Source organism: Dromaius novaehollandiae, chromosome 11 (genome assembly GCF_036370855.1).
Source record: "Dromaius novaehollandiae isolate bDroNov1 chromosome 11, bDroNov1.hap1, whole genome shotgun sequence".
In the NCBI taxonomy this organism is placed as follows: domain Eukaryota; kingdom Metazoa; phylum Chordata; class Aves; order Casuariiformes; family Dromaiidae; genus Dromaius; species Dromaius novaehollandiae.
The window spans coordinates 1,975,450-1,992,222 of NC_088108.1; the positions used below are offsets into that span (position 1 = coordinate 1,975,450).

A 16,773-nucleotide genomic window follows, 5' to 3' on the forward strand; every position below is an offset into this window, starting at 1 on the left:
CCCCCTGCCCCCGGCCCTGCCCCCTGCCCTCGGCCCCCGCCCGCGGCGGCGCAGGCCCCGCCCCCGGCCACGTGCCGGCACGGGGCGGCCCCGCCCCCGCGCCGGCCTCCCCTTGTCCGTGCCGGGGCTGGCGGGGGGGGCGGCGCGGAGTGACTCCGAACGTGCCCAATGGGAAGGCGCAGAGCGGCGCGGCGGGGCGGAGCCTCGAGCGGGCCGGGACCAATGGCTGGCCGAGGCCCCGCCCCCGGCAGCGGCGCGGGGCGTGGCGGCCCCTCCCGCAGCGCCGAGGGAGTGAGCGGCCCGCCCGGCCCGCCGAGGCACCGCCGACACCGGCCGAGGGGTGAGCGGCGCCCGGCCCCCCTCCGGCCCGCCCGCCCCCGCACCCCGGGGCGGCTGTGGGGCGGCGGCCGCCCCGCCCCGCCCTGCCCTGCCCCTTTCCCGCCGCGGCTCTCGGGGCCCCGGCTTTGGGGCCCGCCGTGGCCGCGCCCCTGCGCCCCCCCCGTCCCCGCCGCCCGGTCCCGCGGGGTTTCCATGGCGACCCCCCTCCCGGGGCTCGGCGGGGCTGACACGGCGGCGGCCGCCCTGCGCGGCGGCGGGGCCTGCCGCGGCCCCCGGCCCCGCTGCTGACCTGCTCTCGCCTTCCCTCCCCGCAGCGCCGCGCCGAGCTGCGCCCCCGAGGATGCCGGGGGCGCGGGCGGCGGAGCAGCAGCGCCTGGACGTGTGGCGGCCGCCGCGGCCCCTGTGACGGCCCAGCCATGTCGGTGATGGTGGCGAGGAAGAAGGTGGTTCGGAAATGGGAGAAGCTGCCGGGCAGGAACACCTTCTGCTGCGATGGCCGCATCATGATGGCCCGCCAGAAGGGCATCTTCTACCTGACGCTCTTCCTCATCCTCGGCACCTGCGCCCTCTTCTTTGCCTTTGAGTGAGTCCGCGCGGCCCGGCCCTGCTTGGAAGGAGCTGCCAGGCCCCGAGGGCCAGCTGTAGCCTGAGGCCAAGGAAGGGGCTTTGGCCGGGGTTTGCGGTTTGCTCGGTGGATTTGGGTGCGGGAGGGGAGGAACGTGGCTTAGCGTGGCTGTCTGTGGTGGGTCCTGCTTCTCGACGCCGAACAGATCGAACCTTGAGATTTTGGGAGAGGGTCGGCCCTTCTGGAGCTTTTCCCCCTCACCGGCTCCTGAGGCTTATCGGCCCCTGGCATGACCCTGGTTCTTCACTGCTGTGGGCTGTGTTTCCATGTTGGCTTGTCGCACTGGGGATTGGGGCTCGCAGCCCCGTGTGCGGAGCGTAGCTGGAGGTGGCGGTAATTGAGATGAACGCTCCTTGTCTGTGCTCGGAGGGGACGCGACCGCATCCCTGCTACAACTTAGGTCAGTGTAAGCCTGGTCTGCCGGGGCACGGCCTGCATTCCTGCCTGTTTGCTCGCCCTGGCAACAGGGTGTGCGCAACTGTCAGGTCAGTCAGATCGGGGAGGTAATTCAGCTGCAGAATTAACACAACAAAAAAGCAATGAGCTTCCTTGTGTGGGGGGTCTAGCTCTGATCCAACCTACCCTGCAGCTGCTTGGTCACTAGCTGTAGCAGAGTGCTGAGTTGTAGCTGACCCTCCCTTGAGCTTAAGCCTTGGAGTTTGGAGAGGATCTGTCCCATTTTTAGATTAGCTCTGCAACCTGGGGAGCTGCAGCCAAAATCTTTGCTGCTGCTGAAAGAGTAGGACCTTCCCCCTCCCCTCTGGCTCCTCCATGCCCAGCCGTGTGAGCCTGCCTCTTGAGTGAGCTGGGTTAGGTAACTGATCTGGCTGGAAACCAGTCCTGCTAAAAAATAAATACAAATTAGCATGTGTTTGGCTGCTAGTAGTAACACTGGGGTGAGGTATGGGGAGGGGGCAGGGTTGCCCCTTTGAGCCTGAGGATGCGCTTGGATCAGTTTAAGTAATTGTGAAACTTTCCTTCCTCTGCCTCCGTCAGCATGTTTGTGTTGTTCTTAGGGAGGTGATGATCCTGAATAGTGTTGAGTAACACAAAGGCTGTGCATGCAGCTTTAAGCCAGGAAAGCAATCTAGGCAGTATAAACAAGGAGGAAACTGCTTGTTAGGTAAGCCCTGGTTATTCCTTCAGATACATGAAGCATTTGGAAAAACAGGACTATCTCTGCTGCTCTGCCCAGGTGCTGGCCTCTTAGACAGCTTCCCCAGACCAGGGAACTTGTCCTGACTTCCTCTGGTTCAGCATTGCCCTCCCTAGCCCCTTTTGTTGGGGGGTACTGCTGACAGCCTTGGAAAGGTCTTTCTGGAACAGTCTGTAGAGACTTGCCACATTGGCACACTTGCCAAGCAGAGGTGAGGAAATGACTAACATCAGGCCTTGGTCAGGTACGAGACTGGTTTTTCTGCTTAGTTGCTGTGTGGCTTTGGAGACAGGTGTCATACAACTATGATAAAACATGGGAAACCCAACCACTTATAAAAGCCAAAGTGATCCCTGACTCAGTCTGGGTTCTTAGGTAAGAAATGTCACCACTGTTTTTTTCCCTCCCACCTGAAAAACAGGGCTAAGACTTCCTGCCTTGCAGGAAGAATTAATAAGTGTGACCGCTCCAGAAACATTCACTGCAAGGGATAATTGCTCTTGCTCCCTGTGGAGCTCGTCCTCAGCATGAGAGTAAAGCAATGGTCCTTTCTGCTGTTTTTACCCTTACCATCTGCCCTTTGCAGGCCCTGTCGTGGCTATGCGTGAGGCAGAACAAACCACGCTTGCGTTTCCTGTCCTAGGCTGTGTCGGTAGAGCTGGCAGCGTGATGGATTAGTTTGGCTGTAAGCGTAGCAGGTATGTGACTGGAAATTCTTAGAGATGCCACCCCTTTCCTCTGCTGTGAGAGGCCTTGGGAGCAATTGCTCGTGTTCTTGCTCGCGGGGAGACGTCCAGCACTTGCCTCCTGAGTAAAGCTGGAGGGTCATCTTTGTGACAGCTGCCTGCCACGGTGACGTTCTGCTGGAAGCAGAATCATTTGTGGATTTGAGTTGACGTTGCTGAATGGTTTTGACTGGGGAGAATGGGAAAAGTTTGGAAAATCTAAAACACTCATTTTGATGCCTTCAGAGCAAAATGACTGAATGTTTTCTGTTTGAAAGAGATGGTTTTGTTTTGATATTGTTTGGAATTTTTGAATTTGGGAATTTTGCGGCAGGGATAAGAATGAAGTGTTACCTTTCCAACCATAATCACACCAAAATGTCTCTATTTCACCGACCAAACTGAGAGGCCAATCAACATGACTTCGAGAGCCCCATTTACCTTTTATGTCTTCAATGTGCATTTGAGTGGTTTGCAGAACAGTCTCGGTCTGATTTTTTTTATCTTTTGCCAAGTCTGTTATCCATTCTTTTCTGCTTTTGGCAGATGCTTTGGTGTTTGTGTGGAAATTCAGTTTCCTGCTTAAAGTTAGTCCTTCAGAGGAAGGATTCCAGTTGTTAAGAGTTCGGTTTTGGAGAGAGACAGAATGAGGTGGGTGGAGGAGTCTTTTTAATTCCTGTACGCTAACTGCAGGGATGCCAGTGTTTTGAATGCTTGTTTCATTCAGCTGAATCACTTGCGCAGTCACACCTTGTCTAAACAAGAGTTGGGGATGCCTGGAGTCAGAAAATGTCTTGTTACACAATCTGAGCCAGTGCTGGTTTGATGCTTGCCCTCCAGGCTGCTGTGGCTTGGCTCCGGTTACAAACATTGTTGCTGCCGAACCGATGGTGACTGGCATCGTACGTCACGAGATAAGCAGCCTTCCTCGCTGAAAGAGTCCTCCCCAGCCGCGAAATGACAGCGTCTCTCTTTTGGCTGCTGCTGGTGGTAATTTTTTTCAAGGAGGTCCGATGCCATTGGCTGATCTGCTGCATCTCCAGTGAAATGGTCTGAAGCCAACTCAGCCCTGCATGCGGGAATTTTTATGTTTTTATTCTCTAGCCCGTAGAGCCGTGACCTGGAATTGCATTCATGCTTTCATCTGGGAAAGAACGAGACCTGGAGGACTGATTCCAGTTATCAATATTCTACCTGAAGTTCCGGCTCCTCCCTTTCAGATAAAGCAGAGGGCCATATAGTTGTGCCGACTTCTGAGGGAGTGATCTGCAGTGACTGGAGTCCTCTGTCCAAGGGCACCTCTGTTACCACAGAGGTAACAGAAAGCACCTTCCACTGTATCAAGGCTGAGAATGGTCCCTGCAGTATCTGAGACCTATATTTAATCAGATCTACTCTACGACCATGATGTGTCGCATAAAATTATGTTTAATATCCTGTTTGCATTATTTTTAGACACTTACTGGATATGTAAGCTCTTGTGTGAGGACACTTAGTTATCTAACTATGCTTCTAGTATCCGAGCATGAAGAGAAGCAGAAGTCAAACACTTGTGAGATAGTTTTTGGAATTAGGGTGATGGGAGGTAACAGCCTCTCTTCGACTTCTGGACACTTTATCTTTGCAGTTTACCAGTGTGGCAGTACTGGCTCTCCTTAAGTCAAAGGCTTTCAGCTCTCCAGAACCTAGAGAAATGGATTTCTTTTTTTGTCTTGAGCTTTTCAACATAAAATTAAACACTCAACATTTGTAAATGATATAGGCAAGGCAGTGCCTGCAATGCCAGGCTCCAGAAATGACTGCTGTTTGCTTTTCCAATAACCAAGTGCGTTTATCTCTCTATTCTTTCTGCCTTCTTAGCTATTAGAGATTAAAATTGCTTTGTTTTCTGGTGAGTGGAACTACTTATGTTGACACTTCATATGTCTTACTTTTCTGGGTTTTCTTGTTTTTTTTTCCCCCTCTTTTCCAAAACCCACGTCTCCAGGGTTTTGCATTGATAATATGTGCTTCTGAAGATATCTTTCATATCCAATTAGGTTTGTGTCAAGCACTGTCAAAATTTATGCAAAATTAATAATTGCTTTTTAATATTTTTACTTTCTCTGGTAGGGGTAAATTCTGCCTCCAGAGTTCAGTTTATTTGGCTCGTGAGAATGGGCTTCTCTTTGAGAGTAGCTGCTCCCATTTTTTTGAATCGTGTACCATTTGTCTGGTATGTGGCATCCTTTTCAAAATAAAAACTTTGCTTCCTTTTTCTCACCAACCTCTACCTGCAAGTGCTGAAGTCTCATCACCTTTTTAATGTCAGCTTGTCTGTCTGAAACAAGAACTGGAGAGCGTTCTTCATTGCCTGGCGCATGTATCTTAAGGACTTCAGCCAGGAAAGCCCCACTGATGGAAGCACCCCTGTAGTGTGCATGTCCTCTGCAACAGCACCGTTTCCTACGCAGATCTCAAAGTACCACATCCCTATTTGTGCAGAGATTTGAGTACAGCTGGGAAAAGAACAATAACTTCCGTGTAACTTTTGTCTTCCGTGTAAAATCAGTTGCTGTATTGGTTAGGTTGGGAATGCCTGGAGTGAGCTGGCTGGGAAACTGCACTTGAACTGAGTCTCTAGCAAGCATTTTCTGCATCACTGTTGATAGATGCAGACAGCTTCTCTAGACAGCTCCTGCTCTGCCTGAACGCTGCCTGGTAAATGACCCCAAGCGGTAGCATTACAGTGCACCAGTTGCCCAGATTTTTAGAAGACCAGTTTCCATGCTTACAGTAAGTACATTAACTGCTGGAAATCTTCCCAAATCTGGGAGATGCAGATGACTGTAAGTGCTCTGCAGGTCCTTTCTAATGAGGGTCGAACATTTTGTAAAGATACTGCTTTGCTTTGTTATCGTTCATGACAAGTACACAGTTTGGTTGCACATTAGTTTAAGAAAGTAAATAGATGATTTGCAAATGACATTTAAGTGAATCATAGCACAGATCTTGCACCAAACTCTGCAGGGACCTGATCATGAGATGTGTTGCCTGACGAACGTGGCTTAAGTCCACTCTCATTGGGACTGGCATGTTTGTTTTTCCCTTCCTCTGGAACTTTGCTTAATGTGCCGGTTGCAATGAACCTTCTGAAACATTCTCAAAATAATCAATCATTGCTCCATAAACTCATAGCATCCTCCCATCTGTTGCTTCTTGCTGCTTTTTTTTTTTCTCTCCAATCTTTTTTTCCTCTCTGTTCTAATGATTTCTTTGTGTGAGCTTTTCTCAAACCACCCCTTCTGTGATATGTTGCAATAACGCCGTGCTATCCAATATTAGATGACAAGACGCTCAAGAACGTAGATGTGTCAAGGGGTGGGGGCTGGGGAGCACATATCCATCCTTACATCCCAACAGTAGGTCTCTGTTGACTCTTAGTTTTCCCAAACAAAAGATCTTTAAAATGCCTGTCACTTACTGATGTAAATGAATTACTGAGCCTAATTGTGCTGTAGACTAGGCTTAGAACAAATACTCTCTGGGCTAGTAAGTGCCACATCAAAACCTCCCGTGGTGGCGTGATCTGTTGCTTGGCCGTTCTGAAAGGTGCTTGGCTTTCTTTGCTGTGGAGCGTGCACTGGGCGTGTTTTCGGAAAGATACCTTTTTAAAAACTGGCTCTGTCATGTCGGTGCTTGTTTCTGGTGCAAGGAGGGGTGGGAGGCATGCGGTGGGCTAAGCGTCGAGTCTCGGGATGCAGCTCCGGCAGTTTCGGTGTTGCGGGTGGTTTGTCTAGCTCTAAAATCTTTGACCTTGCCTCCGGACTGTAGCAGGGCAGGGTGATACAGCGATGCTATTAGCGCTGTCACCTGAGAAAGCAGAAGGCATCTGCTCAGCCCCTGCTGTGCCAGGGCGCGTTTGAGTTACGGGGTTCGAGTATCCGGCACAGCGCCTGGATGGTTGCTCTGTCCCGGAGAGACAATGACAAGCGAATAATGGCGCAGCTGAAGAGAGATCTCACGCGCTCCAGTGAATGGCTGTTCAAGGAGTTGATTAACATTAATACTTCAGGCTGCGAGTTTCTAGATATCTTTTCACCATCGGATAGGATGACAGGCGTCTGTTGTCTTCGGGGGTTTTGTCCCTGTCCTCCCACCTACGCAACTCCGGACAGACTTGCAATCTGTCTGGGTTGGCTACTCTTTCCTTCTGCACTGGGGACCTAATCTGTCCCGTACTCGTACCACGCTTGGAGCAAAAAGGAAGGGCCTAAATACAGGCTGGACAGTGCTGTTTTTCCTGCTGTGGAGGAAAGGATGGTAGTGTGCAGATCTGCCATCTCTAAAAATTGCGAGCTTCTTCCCATTCTACTTTGCAATGTGGTACCATTAATCTTGAGGCTACTCCTACTGTACCTCAGCGGCAGTAGGACTTGCTGCGTCCCCAGAGGGCAGGTTTTCTTACCGAGAGATTCGTAGGAAATGGTCAGCAGCGCATGAGTCACATCCCACGCTTGTGCTTGTGAGCAGACTGAGCAGGGAACACACAGGTCGCTGCAAGGACTAATCCTGCTTATTCCTGAGTGCTGTTCTGTAAAGCTTTCGGATCTGTGCCTGGAAGAGTACACCCAGCACAGATCATGTGCTTGCAGGTAATAAATCTCTTTGTCCACAGTACAGTTAAGAAACTTATGAAGATGTTAGTATATATCTGAGTCTAGAAGCTCTGGCACAATTTCGGCTCAACTTTAACACCATTTTAACAGCATGCATCCATTTTTTAAGTCCATAATATGTCCTTGCTGTTGCAACAGTGCATAAAAGCTGTCATGTCAGCTGGGCAAGGGGGCAAGTTCCAGGCCTTTGAGGCAGACTTAGTGTCCAGCTTTTACGAGAATAAACCTATATTCCTTCCCAACAACAGATCTGAGTTGCTGTTTAATTGGTGACAGACGTGCAGCTCTCTTTCTAGACTTTGTCCTTGCAAAGGGAAGCCAAAGTTATCTTAGGCTGTTTTAAGACAGTAAGTCCAGCCCTTTGACTGCTCAGTGTAGCTTTTCAAATGCCGTGAGTGCTTTGCACGTGGACAACTTTAAAGGCTGTGTTGTGTTAAGTAATTACAGAGTTTGTAGTGTCTAAAATTAACCATACTGGTTTGGAGGAGAGGCTCTGTGCAGCACTGTGGACACTTCTTTTTGCAGCTGTGGCCAAAGTATACGGCAGTGTAGCTCTTGGCTCAGAGTGTGTGTGTTTGGTTTCTGAACCTCATTGCACAAAGCAGACAGTCACTGAAATCAAGCAATGGCAAATTAAGATCTGATGAGCCTTCCTGCAGTGAATGATGAGTTTGCAGAATTTTGTCTCTGCAAAAGAGCCTGTTGGAGCTAAAAACTTCATAGCATTCAGAGAAGATACGGATAAGAAGACCATCCAAAATTGAACAATGAATCCTACAAATGGCATAAAAATTCCCTTGATGAGGATGACAAATCCACTGGAGAGGATAATTCCAAGCCTTTTACCAAAATAGCCTTAAACTTTCTTGGAGAGCAACTGGGTGCCGGTGGGTGGGAACAGGAGTCTGGGTTGGATCCATCTCTGCAAGGTCAGGTATCACTCCAACATCTGGGTACCCAGCTTCAGTGGCAGGAAGCTGAAGATGCAAGGCTTGCAGGGAAAGATGAAATTTCACCCAGATGTTAGGGTTTGGGTTGAATTTCCATTAAGCTTGTAGGAACTTTTCCCAATGTAAACAGTGTTTTCTGAAGGAACCAGATTAAAAATCTATTTGTTCTGCCCAATGCCACTCTAAAGCATGACTTTTGTATAGGCCTTCTGTATGGCCTGTCCTGCAGTGCCTAAAAGGTGCACTTATGGGGGGGGGGGTCTAGAAGTGATGTGAGGCATAATAAGATTACTCTCCTTCCTCCCTTTGCACTGTCTCAATCAAGGGGATTAGCAACATAGATTTCTTTTTAGGCCTCTCTGTATTTAAAAGCAAACAAACTGTTAGTGTTGTTGAGCTAAGTTAATTTGCTCAAGCCATGCTTTCTGCTGGAAAAGCCTTGTCCGTACTGGTGTCTTGTGTTGCTGTGACTAAATAAGTGCCCTGATCTTAGTGTTGGTTTTCTGGTTGAAGACTCCTCATGATGTTTGTGGAGATTACCCTTCTAGAGTGGGCAGTGCAAGGTAGGGGTGAGCCTGGAGGGTCTAGGTAGGTATTACGCGTGTATGGGATTAAGGCCTTTACTCATCTGTTTCCTGGTTACATCTTATGAAGCTTGCTTTTTCTTTTCCTTTCTTAAGCTGATGTTATCTTGGGGCAGGCATGGAAAGACCCTTTCTGCTTTATTTGGAGCCTTCAAGTCCCTTGCTTCAGAAAAGTAAAGGAGGCCAGATGTTCTGTTGTGCGAGAACACTGCACTTCTAAGTGAATCTTTTAGCGAGAGCACAGGATGCGGTTAATCCTTGGAAAGTAATCACGTGGCAGCGGAAGCTGTCTTTTTAGGGAAAAATCAGAGGTCCCCACTTCTCCTGTGCTGTTCCATGCCTTTTGGCTCCGGTGGTGGTCTCGCAGACAAAGCCCTGGGCACTTCTCCTAGAAGCTGGGTCTGTTGGCAGCTACCTGCAGCGTGTCCTCTAGGCACGCTCCTGCGAGCCTGGCCTTTGAGCCGGCGGGTTGCATGTTTGTTTGTCACACATCGCCCTGAATAAAATGGAGCTGGAAACAAAATTAAATGCTGAGCTGTATACTGTAGTCTAGCTGATTAAAAACGTAGTACTTCTGATCGTGGTTGTTACAGCTGCCCCAGGGATGTTACTCTGTGGTGGCTGGGGTCGGAAGGAAGTGCTGAACAGTCTCTCTAGCTATAACGGGGATGCAGAAGTCTGGGCTCTGATGCCAGATTTTAAGGCCCTGGCTCATATGGGCCTCACTTTGGTGTGCTTCATCACCTCCTGGCATTTCTCTGCAGGTGTCGATACCTGGCAGTCCAACTGTCTCCAGCCATCCCCGTGTTTGCAGCAGTTCTCTTCTTATTCGCCATGGCCACGCTTCTGCGAACAAGCTTCAGCGATCCTGGGGTGATCCCGAGAGCCCTGCCTGACGAAGCAGCCTTCATCGAAATGGAGATTGGTGAGTGCTGAGGCTAGAGCCAGTTACACTGGTGATAGCTGTACTAGCCTGTGTGTTTCTGGTGTACCTATGGGCTGGATCCGGTGCAGAGCCTTTCTTCCCTGCTGGCCCCCCAGAAATGGGGATTGTCTCAAATCTTGCCAACTGCCGGCTAATTCTGCTTGTCTCAAAAGGATGGTGTGGTGTACCTGCTTCGCTTCCCCAAACTGGGGCCTTCTCACAAACTGTTTTTTCTCTTGTAGCTGTGTATAGACAAACACACCAGTTTGCTCTCAGAAAGGGGTGCAGGAAGCTTGTTGTGAGTCACTTGATATTTCAGGTAGAGAGAGAGTTTGGCACATGCATGTCCAAGCAATGATTTTTCTCCTTGTCTGTTCACTTGGCAAAGGTCTGGCATCTCTTTGCCTGGCTCCGAACTCCCAGGTTGGCTCTGGAATGTGCAGGGAGAACTGCAGCTGCTGGCTCTAGACCCAGCAGGCTCTGATCCTGCTGGTAGAGTGAGGGAGGAGAGCTTTTCTGGGCCTGTTGTGTCATAGCAGCAAGTCTGATGCCTGCTTGGTTTTTGCTCTCAGAGGCCACCAATGGGACTGTGCCACAGGGTCAGCGCCCACCCCCACGGATTAAAAACTTCCAGATCAACAACCAGATAGTGAAGCTGAAGTATTGTTACACATGTAAGATCTTCCGTCCGCCCCGTGCCTCTCACTGCAGCATCTGCGACAACTGTGTGGGTGAGTAGAAGAGGCCATGCCTGCTCCATCGTCTGTGCGTTACATGAGAGCGTCTGGAACAGAACGGGTGAAGATCTGGACCTGGTCTCACTCCATATCTAGTCTCACACTGTGCCCACTTCCAGCAGCAATGGAGGGAAGCGCGGGACAGTGTTGGCTGGACAGATGAGGACAAACTGCTTCATCTTAAGCCCAAGGAGCTGGAGATTTGCGCAGAACCTCAAGCCAGATGGTTCATCTTTGCCAGTACTGCTTTGACAATAATTAGTCTAATATAAGTCTAACATTTATATAAATGCACAATCTATTTCTGAACTTCACTGAATTGCTGGCTAGAGGGTTTCACTGGAGAGCTGCGTGTTGTGTGAAAACAGCTCCTTGCTTCAACTGGGAGCCGATCACTTGGCGATTTTGCTGTTTCACTGAGTGCCCCTTTTGTGTTTCTCCTACTGCATAGCAGAAGTTCTCATAGCCCTTTTGTGTATCCTCATTAGTCCATATCCAGCATCCGTTCTTAAGGAAGAAATCCTATTCTTTTTGATCCCTGTCTTCCTATGCAGGTTACCATCCCTTTGAGTGTTTGTGCAGCTTGTTGAGCCCTCCTCTAATAATTCTGGAGGACTAAAGCAGCACGTGGGTTAGATAAGAACTTCTGAAACCCTAGCCCTTCATCTAACCTATATGCTGCTCTAGCTAAAGTCATTATACATCAGGCTTCTGTGAGAGAAGACGTGCATGGGGCCGACCTCTTAGATTTTATCATAATGTGTAAACTCACTCATCAGTAAAACAGTTTTGTGCTCTCTTACCTGGCCTCTCCTTTTACTTCTGGTAGGGGGCTCTCAGTTGGCAGAGGGTTGGACTTGATGGCCCAGGGAGTTCTTCTCAGCTTTGTAAACTTTTGAGTCTGGGGTGCAGGAATATGCTTGTAGGCAGGACCACACCAGAGCAGCACTGATCTCATTTTTGCTTTCACAGAGCGCTTCGACCATCACTGTCCCTGGGTGGGCAACTGCGTGGGGAAGAGGAACTACCGCTATTTCTACCTCTTCATCCTCTCGCTCTCACTCCTCACCATCTACATCTTCACCTTCAACATAGTCTACGTGGCACTGAGTGAGTCTAGCTGCAGAGAGGTGGTTGGCTGGGCTGGTTAAGGGTGAGGGAGGATGTTGCAGACCCAGAAGGTGATGGAGTGGGAAAGGGAACTGGGTTCAGCGTGATGTCCCAGAGACCAAATGCCTCTTTCTTTTGTTTCATCAGAATCTCTGAAGATTGGGTTCCTGAACACGTTGAAGGAAACCCCAGGGACATATCCTTCCACAGCGCAGGAGAGTTGGCTTCTCCAACGCCTGGGGAAGTGTGAGCTATGTTATGGAGGAATTGGAGACTTCATGCCCAGGCTTCCCTAGGGAGTCTTTCAGGGCATTTTCTCCTTTGTTTACAAAGCAAGGAACAGTTTTGTGGCTTTTGGGGGATGGGTGAAGCAGAAAGCAATGTCTGGGCAAAGGATAAGAGAAGTAGGCTAGTGTGCCTGGGTGTAGGGATACAGCTAGGGTGGGAGTGGGTGTAATCCCAGGCTGTTCCCAGTCCTTAACTGTGTTCTCACTGTCCTGGAGGTGCTCATTTGTTTCTTCACCCTGTGGTCAGTGGTGGGGTTAACTGGGTTCCACACCTTCCTGGTGGCGCTGAACCAGACAACCAATGAAGACGTAAGTAGTCTTTCTGTTCCCCTGAGCCGTCTCCATTTCCCTTCAGTTCCTCCGTGTGTCACAGCTGCGTCCAACCTGCTGACATGTTCTGCTCACGCTGAGGCAGGGCTCTGTGGGCAGAGGGCAGCTCTCAGTGGAGCAGTGGCTTAGAGAAGCAGCGGAGTTGTCCCTGCCCATGCAGGGCAGACTTTTGCTGAGGCAAGCAGCCCTGCCCTTCTTTGCTTGTGTGTGAGCAAGGCACAAGGGCTCTTGAACTCACCTGGTGATAGGGGTGGCTTGTTCTGCAGCTCTGAGCTTGTGTCGTGTACGTTGCAGATTAAGGGGTCATGGACTGGGAAGAACCGCGTGCAGAATCCCTACAGCCATGGCAACATAGTGAAGAACTGCTGTGAGGTTCTGTGTGGGCCTCTGCCCCCCAGGTAAGCTCTGAAAGGGCAGGCCAGCTCTTCTTCCTCCAGAGCAGGACTCTGAGGAGCTCTCCTTTTTTTTGGGTAAAAGACCTGGCTCCCTTTTGCCAGCTCTGTGTGTTGAGGGCATTTGGAGGCTAGTTGGGGCACAGCCAGCCAGCTCACGCACAGCCCTGTGGAGGAAGATCTTCTGTTGCCTTCCTTGCATGTGTCCAGTCACTCAAGCTTGCAATGTGCTCCCTAACCCCATGTGCTTGGGAAGCAGTTGGAGCAGCAACTTCCCTTCCTTGGGGTAGAGTAGGGAGAAGAGATTGTTCCTAGGTGGCTCATTTTGGTGGGACACCCGGTCTCCGAACTGGGCTGCTCTCTGGGGTGTTTGGTTTTCACAGGAGAAACTTAGGTGCTACAGACCAGGTTTAGGCTGTGCACAGCCTGTCCTGGGTGGGAGAACAGCTTCCCTTAACATTTGTCTTCTGCCAGCACTTGTCCTGCTAGGAGAAGTTGGCTTTGGGTGAGGCACTGGTCTGACTGTGTGATACTGTTCTTGCAGTGTCTTAGACAGACGGGGCATCTTGCAGCAAGAGGAAAGCACGGCTCAGGAGGAGACGTGCACGCGGGGGCCTGGTGCTCAGGAGCCCACCGCTGCTCAGGGCCCCTGTGGGCAGCCAGAGGAGAGCAGTGCTCAGCAGAACGACGGCAGCCTTCCTCATCAGAGTGCCGTGAGTGATTTCCTCTATGTGGGGTGTGAGTGGGACAGGTCTACTCGGAGAAAGCTGAGAACATGACATGACAGGAACAAAGTGACATTTGGGGCCTTGCTGAGATGCTGCTGGCAAGGAGACTTGTTGTGGTCTGGCCCTGGAAACAAGCATCCCTCTGGAACTGGCTGGGAGGGTGCTTGAGCTCCTCTTGGTTCCTATCCCTAGGCCAACCTCAAAGGGAATGAACTGGTGCCCTTGGAGGTCAAGAGCAAAGGAGTTGAGGAGGGATGGGAGATTGCAGGTGTCTTACTCTGGCACTGAGTGCAAGCCGAAGGGGTCTCGCTGGGACAGACCCTGACAGATTGGGGAATCTTCATTGGAGATTCACGGTCCTGAGCAGCCTGCTCTAGCTTTGAAAGCAGCCCTCCTTTGAGGACATGGTTGGACGACAGCCTTCCAGAGGGCCCTTTCCACCTACACTATTCTGTGAGCATGTTGAGAAGGGAACTCGGCCTTCCCCTGCTTGAGCAGGAGCTGTCTATTTCTGTAGTGGAAACAGTCCAGACAACTGGCTGGAACGGTCCTATAGCTGCCCATGCTCCACATCTTTATGAAGCTGCTGTTTTGCCTGTTGGCTCGACCCATGTTCTTCTTTCCCTGAGCACAGCTTGGACCTCTGCCTGCTGAGGCTGGAGGCAGTGGCTGCAGGGCAGCTGGGCCAAGTGTCTGTGTGGACAAACAGATGCTCTGTGTTGGGGCATACTCATGTGAGTCTCTACTCTCTTTTCTCTCCAGGTCCCTGTGCCATCCCTGAGCAATACTGAGATGCCAGAGGAGAAGCAGCCGCCGGCTGGGGAGCTCCCGATCCCATCCCAGGACACTGGGCAAGCAGAGCACTAGCCTCTGTTTGAAAGGGAGAACTTTCTTGTTTTGTCTAATCAAAGCTGGAAGTGATTGAGGAGAGGAGGAGATGGGCTGGATGGCAGGCAAGCGATTCCTCATGGCCATTTTGCTTTAGTCGTTATTCACCTCGATTTGCAGGCAGTGCGGGCTGGCACTGGCCCTGCATGATGTCAAAGGATAATAAGTGTGAGTAGCCCGTGTTGATCATTAAGAGGCGCTCACCACCACTGAAGCTGGTCTCCCTGCAGGTCGAGGCAGGACCTCTTGCTCTGCAGGTTGTCCTCAGTGCTAAAAGCCAGCTCGGTGGCCTGGTCTGTCCCTCCGTCTGGCCCCAACTCTCTGACCAGATGACTTGTGGCCGAGCAGCTCAGAAGTGACAGCAGGGTTGGCCTGCTCCCTGCTGCTGAGGAATCCTGATGGGAAGGGGAAAGCAATTATGGCAGTAACGTCCTCTCTCCCCTCCTCCCTCCTTCCTCTAATTTGTGGCATTGTTTTATTGGTTAACGTGGCAGGGGTTGTCAGGAGACATTTTGGTGCCGAAAGGGCCAAAACGACTGGGAAGGTGTTCTGCTGACAACACTTTTTAAAGTAGCTTCCTTCCCATACTCCCTCTTTTAATGTGACTTAGCAGGTGCGAGAGCAGTCATGGCGTGGGCCCTCCCTCCCATCTTTTCTCTGGGGCTTGTGTGTAACTGGGGGCTCAGGGGAAGGAGGGGGGCAGCCCGCCTTCCTGCTGCTTGACTCCACCCCGTGCCCGTCGCAGGACCGTTGTGCGAGGGCTGTGTTGAGCAGAAGGAGAGGGTCTGCCTGCGTCCCTGGCTCTCTCACCAGGGCTGGAGCAGAATTTGTTTCCGGGCACCCGCTCCGAGCACAGATGCTCCTTCCCCCTTTCCTGCAAGGCTGTGGCACACCAATCACCCTTTACTCTGTAGAAGCTCGGCCCTGATTCCTACCTCCCCTCCTCTCTCCAGCCATTTCTCAGCCATCCATGACTGGCTTTCAGGGTCTTGAATCCTCTCTAGGTCCTGCTGGCTCTTATGGGACTAGCCGTTCAATGTCAACCATCTGCACCACCCCAAGAGAGAAAGGAGATGCTGGGGCCGAGCAATGGTGGGGAACCTCTGCCCTGTGGCAGGGGACCCCCTCCATTGCAGCGTTCCCAGTCTTGGGCCTGTTGATGCCTCTGGTGGCTGGACTGGGCTGGCTTTGTGTCTGAGAGGCAAAGCGCTTCCCCGCAACGGTTGGAGGTGGAAGAAAGACCATTTTTTGCACTGGCATTCTCCATTCCCTGCCTCGTGGGGCCAGTGCTTCTGTGTCCCTGCAGACATGAAGGGAGTGGGTGACAGACAGCGGCTGTCACAGGAGGGCCCTGTCAGGGCAGTCCTGCTTGTTTCTCTGTGACGCTTCCCTCTCCGTCCCAGGAGACTTTGAAGGAGTTGTTCCTCCCTCCCTGGCCTCACACTTTAAATCACTTTGTCCTCCACCTGCTGTCTTGAAAGAGGAGGAGCAGCTGGTCCCTCCGGAGCCCTGTGTTCCTCACTCCTCTTCCCTAGCTCCTTGCAGTGTTGACCTGCGCCTTGCTGGGCAGTGGGTGAAATGGTGTTAATGTGGCGACTGGTGCTGCCCTCCCTCCCTGTCCTGCCTACAGGAGTGCTGAGGACTTGCCTCTTTGGTGAGAGGGCAGAGCTGCTGCCCTGGGGCTGGCCAGCTAATCCCCACCTGGCTTGGCCCTGCTTCTGGCCTGAGCTGCTCCCCCCCAGGCTTTTACCTGGGGAGGAGCTGCTCCTGTCCCACCTCGAGCAGGGCCAAAACTGCTCCACTTTGCAGCCATTGCCGCCCTTCAGCCAGATGGGCAGACCCGTCCCGTCCCTCCTGGCAGGGCACAAGCCGGGTTTGGGGTCCCGGGGCTAGCACCGGCTCTCGCCGCTCGCCCTGGGGTGCTGTGCCCTGCCCCGGCGTGTGCCCCTCTGTGCTGGGCTCTGGGGTGGGAGCCCCCCCTCCTCCCCCGGCCTCTCACATCTGCCCCAACACGCTACTGACCAAATCTCAAACTTGTTGCGAAAAAGTGTATTTTTCAGTTTTACTAATCTATTTTCTAACGCAATGTGTCGAGTGCTGCCTGCTGGGGCAGTTGCGGATGCTGCCTGCACCTGTGGTTCCTGTCTGCTCTGTTCAGGTTCTCCGTGAAGGAAGTTTGGGGGGGGGGGGCGGTTGGGGTTTTTTTGTTGTTGTTTTGTTTTGGGGCCTTTTTTTTTTTTTTTGAAACAATGAAGGAAACTTAATTGGTTTGAAAAAATGGCTGAGCTGTAGCCTCTGCCTCTGTCTGTCTGTGTGTGCCCCCCCCTCAAAAACAAACA

At 51.7% G+C, this 16,773-nt stretch overlaps 1 protein-coding gene across 2 annotated transcripts; it reads left to right on the plus strand.

Annotated features, from left to right (window-relative positions):
- Positions 1–240: 240 nt before the first annotated feature.
- On the plus strand, positions 241–16,725 carry ZDHHC9 (zinc finger DHHC-type palmitoyltransferase 9). 2 transcript variants are annotated; one of them, XM_064517984.1, is made up of 10 exons: positions 241–340; positions 654–922; positions 9,802–9,962; positions 10,535–10,693; positions 11,672–11,809; positions 11,957–12,003; positions 12,301–12,405; positions 12,721–12,824; positions 13,363–13,531; positions 14,309–16,725. In XM_064517984.1, exons 2-10 carry the CDS (start codon positions 756–758, stop codon positions 14,411–14,413), a joined length of 1,155 nt encoding a protein of 384 aa, XP_064374054.1. In that variant the 5' UTR covers positions 241–340; positions 654–755; the 3' UTR covers positions 14,414–16,725. The 2 variants fall into 2 exon arrangements, with proteins under 2 accessions (XP_064374054.1, XP_064374055.1); XM_064517985.1 differs by lacking the exon at positions 241–340 and adding an exon at positions 2,707–2,818 and having other exon boundaries at positions 789–922.
- The last annotated feature ends 48 nt before the right edge of the window (positions 16,726–16,773 follow it).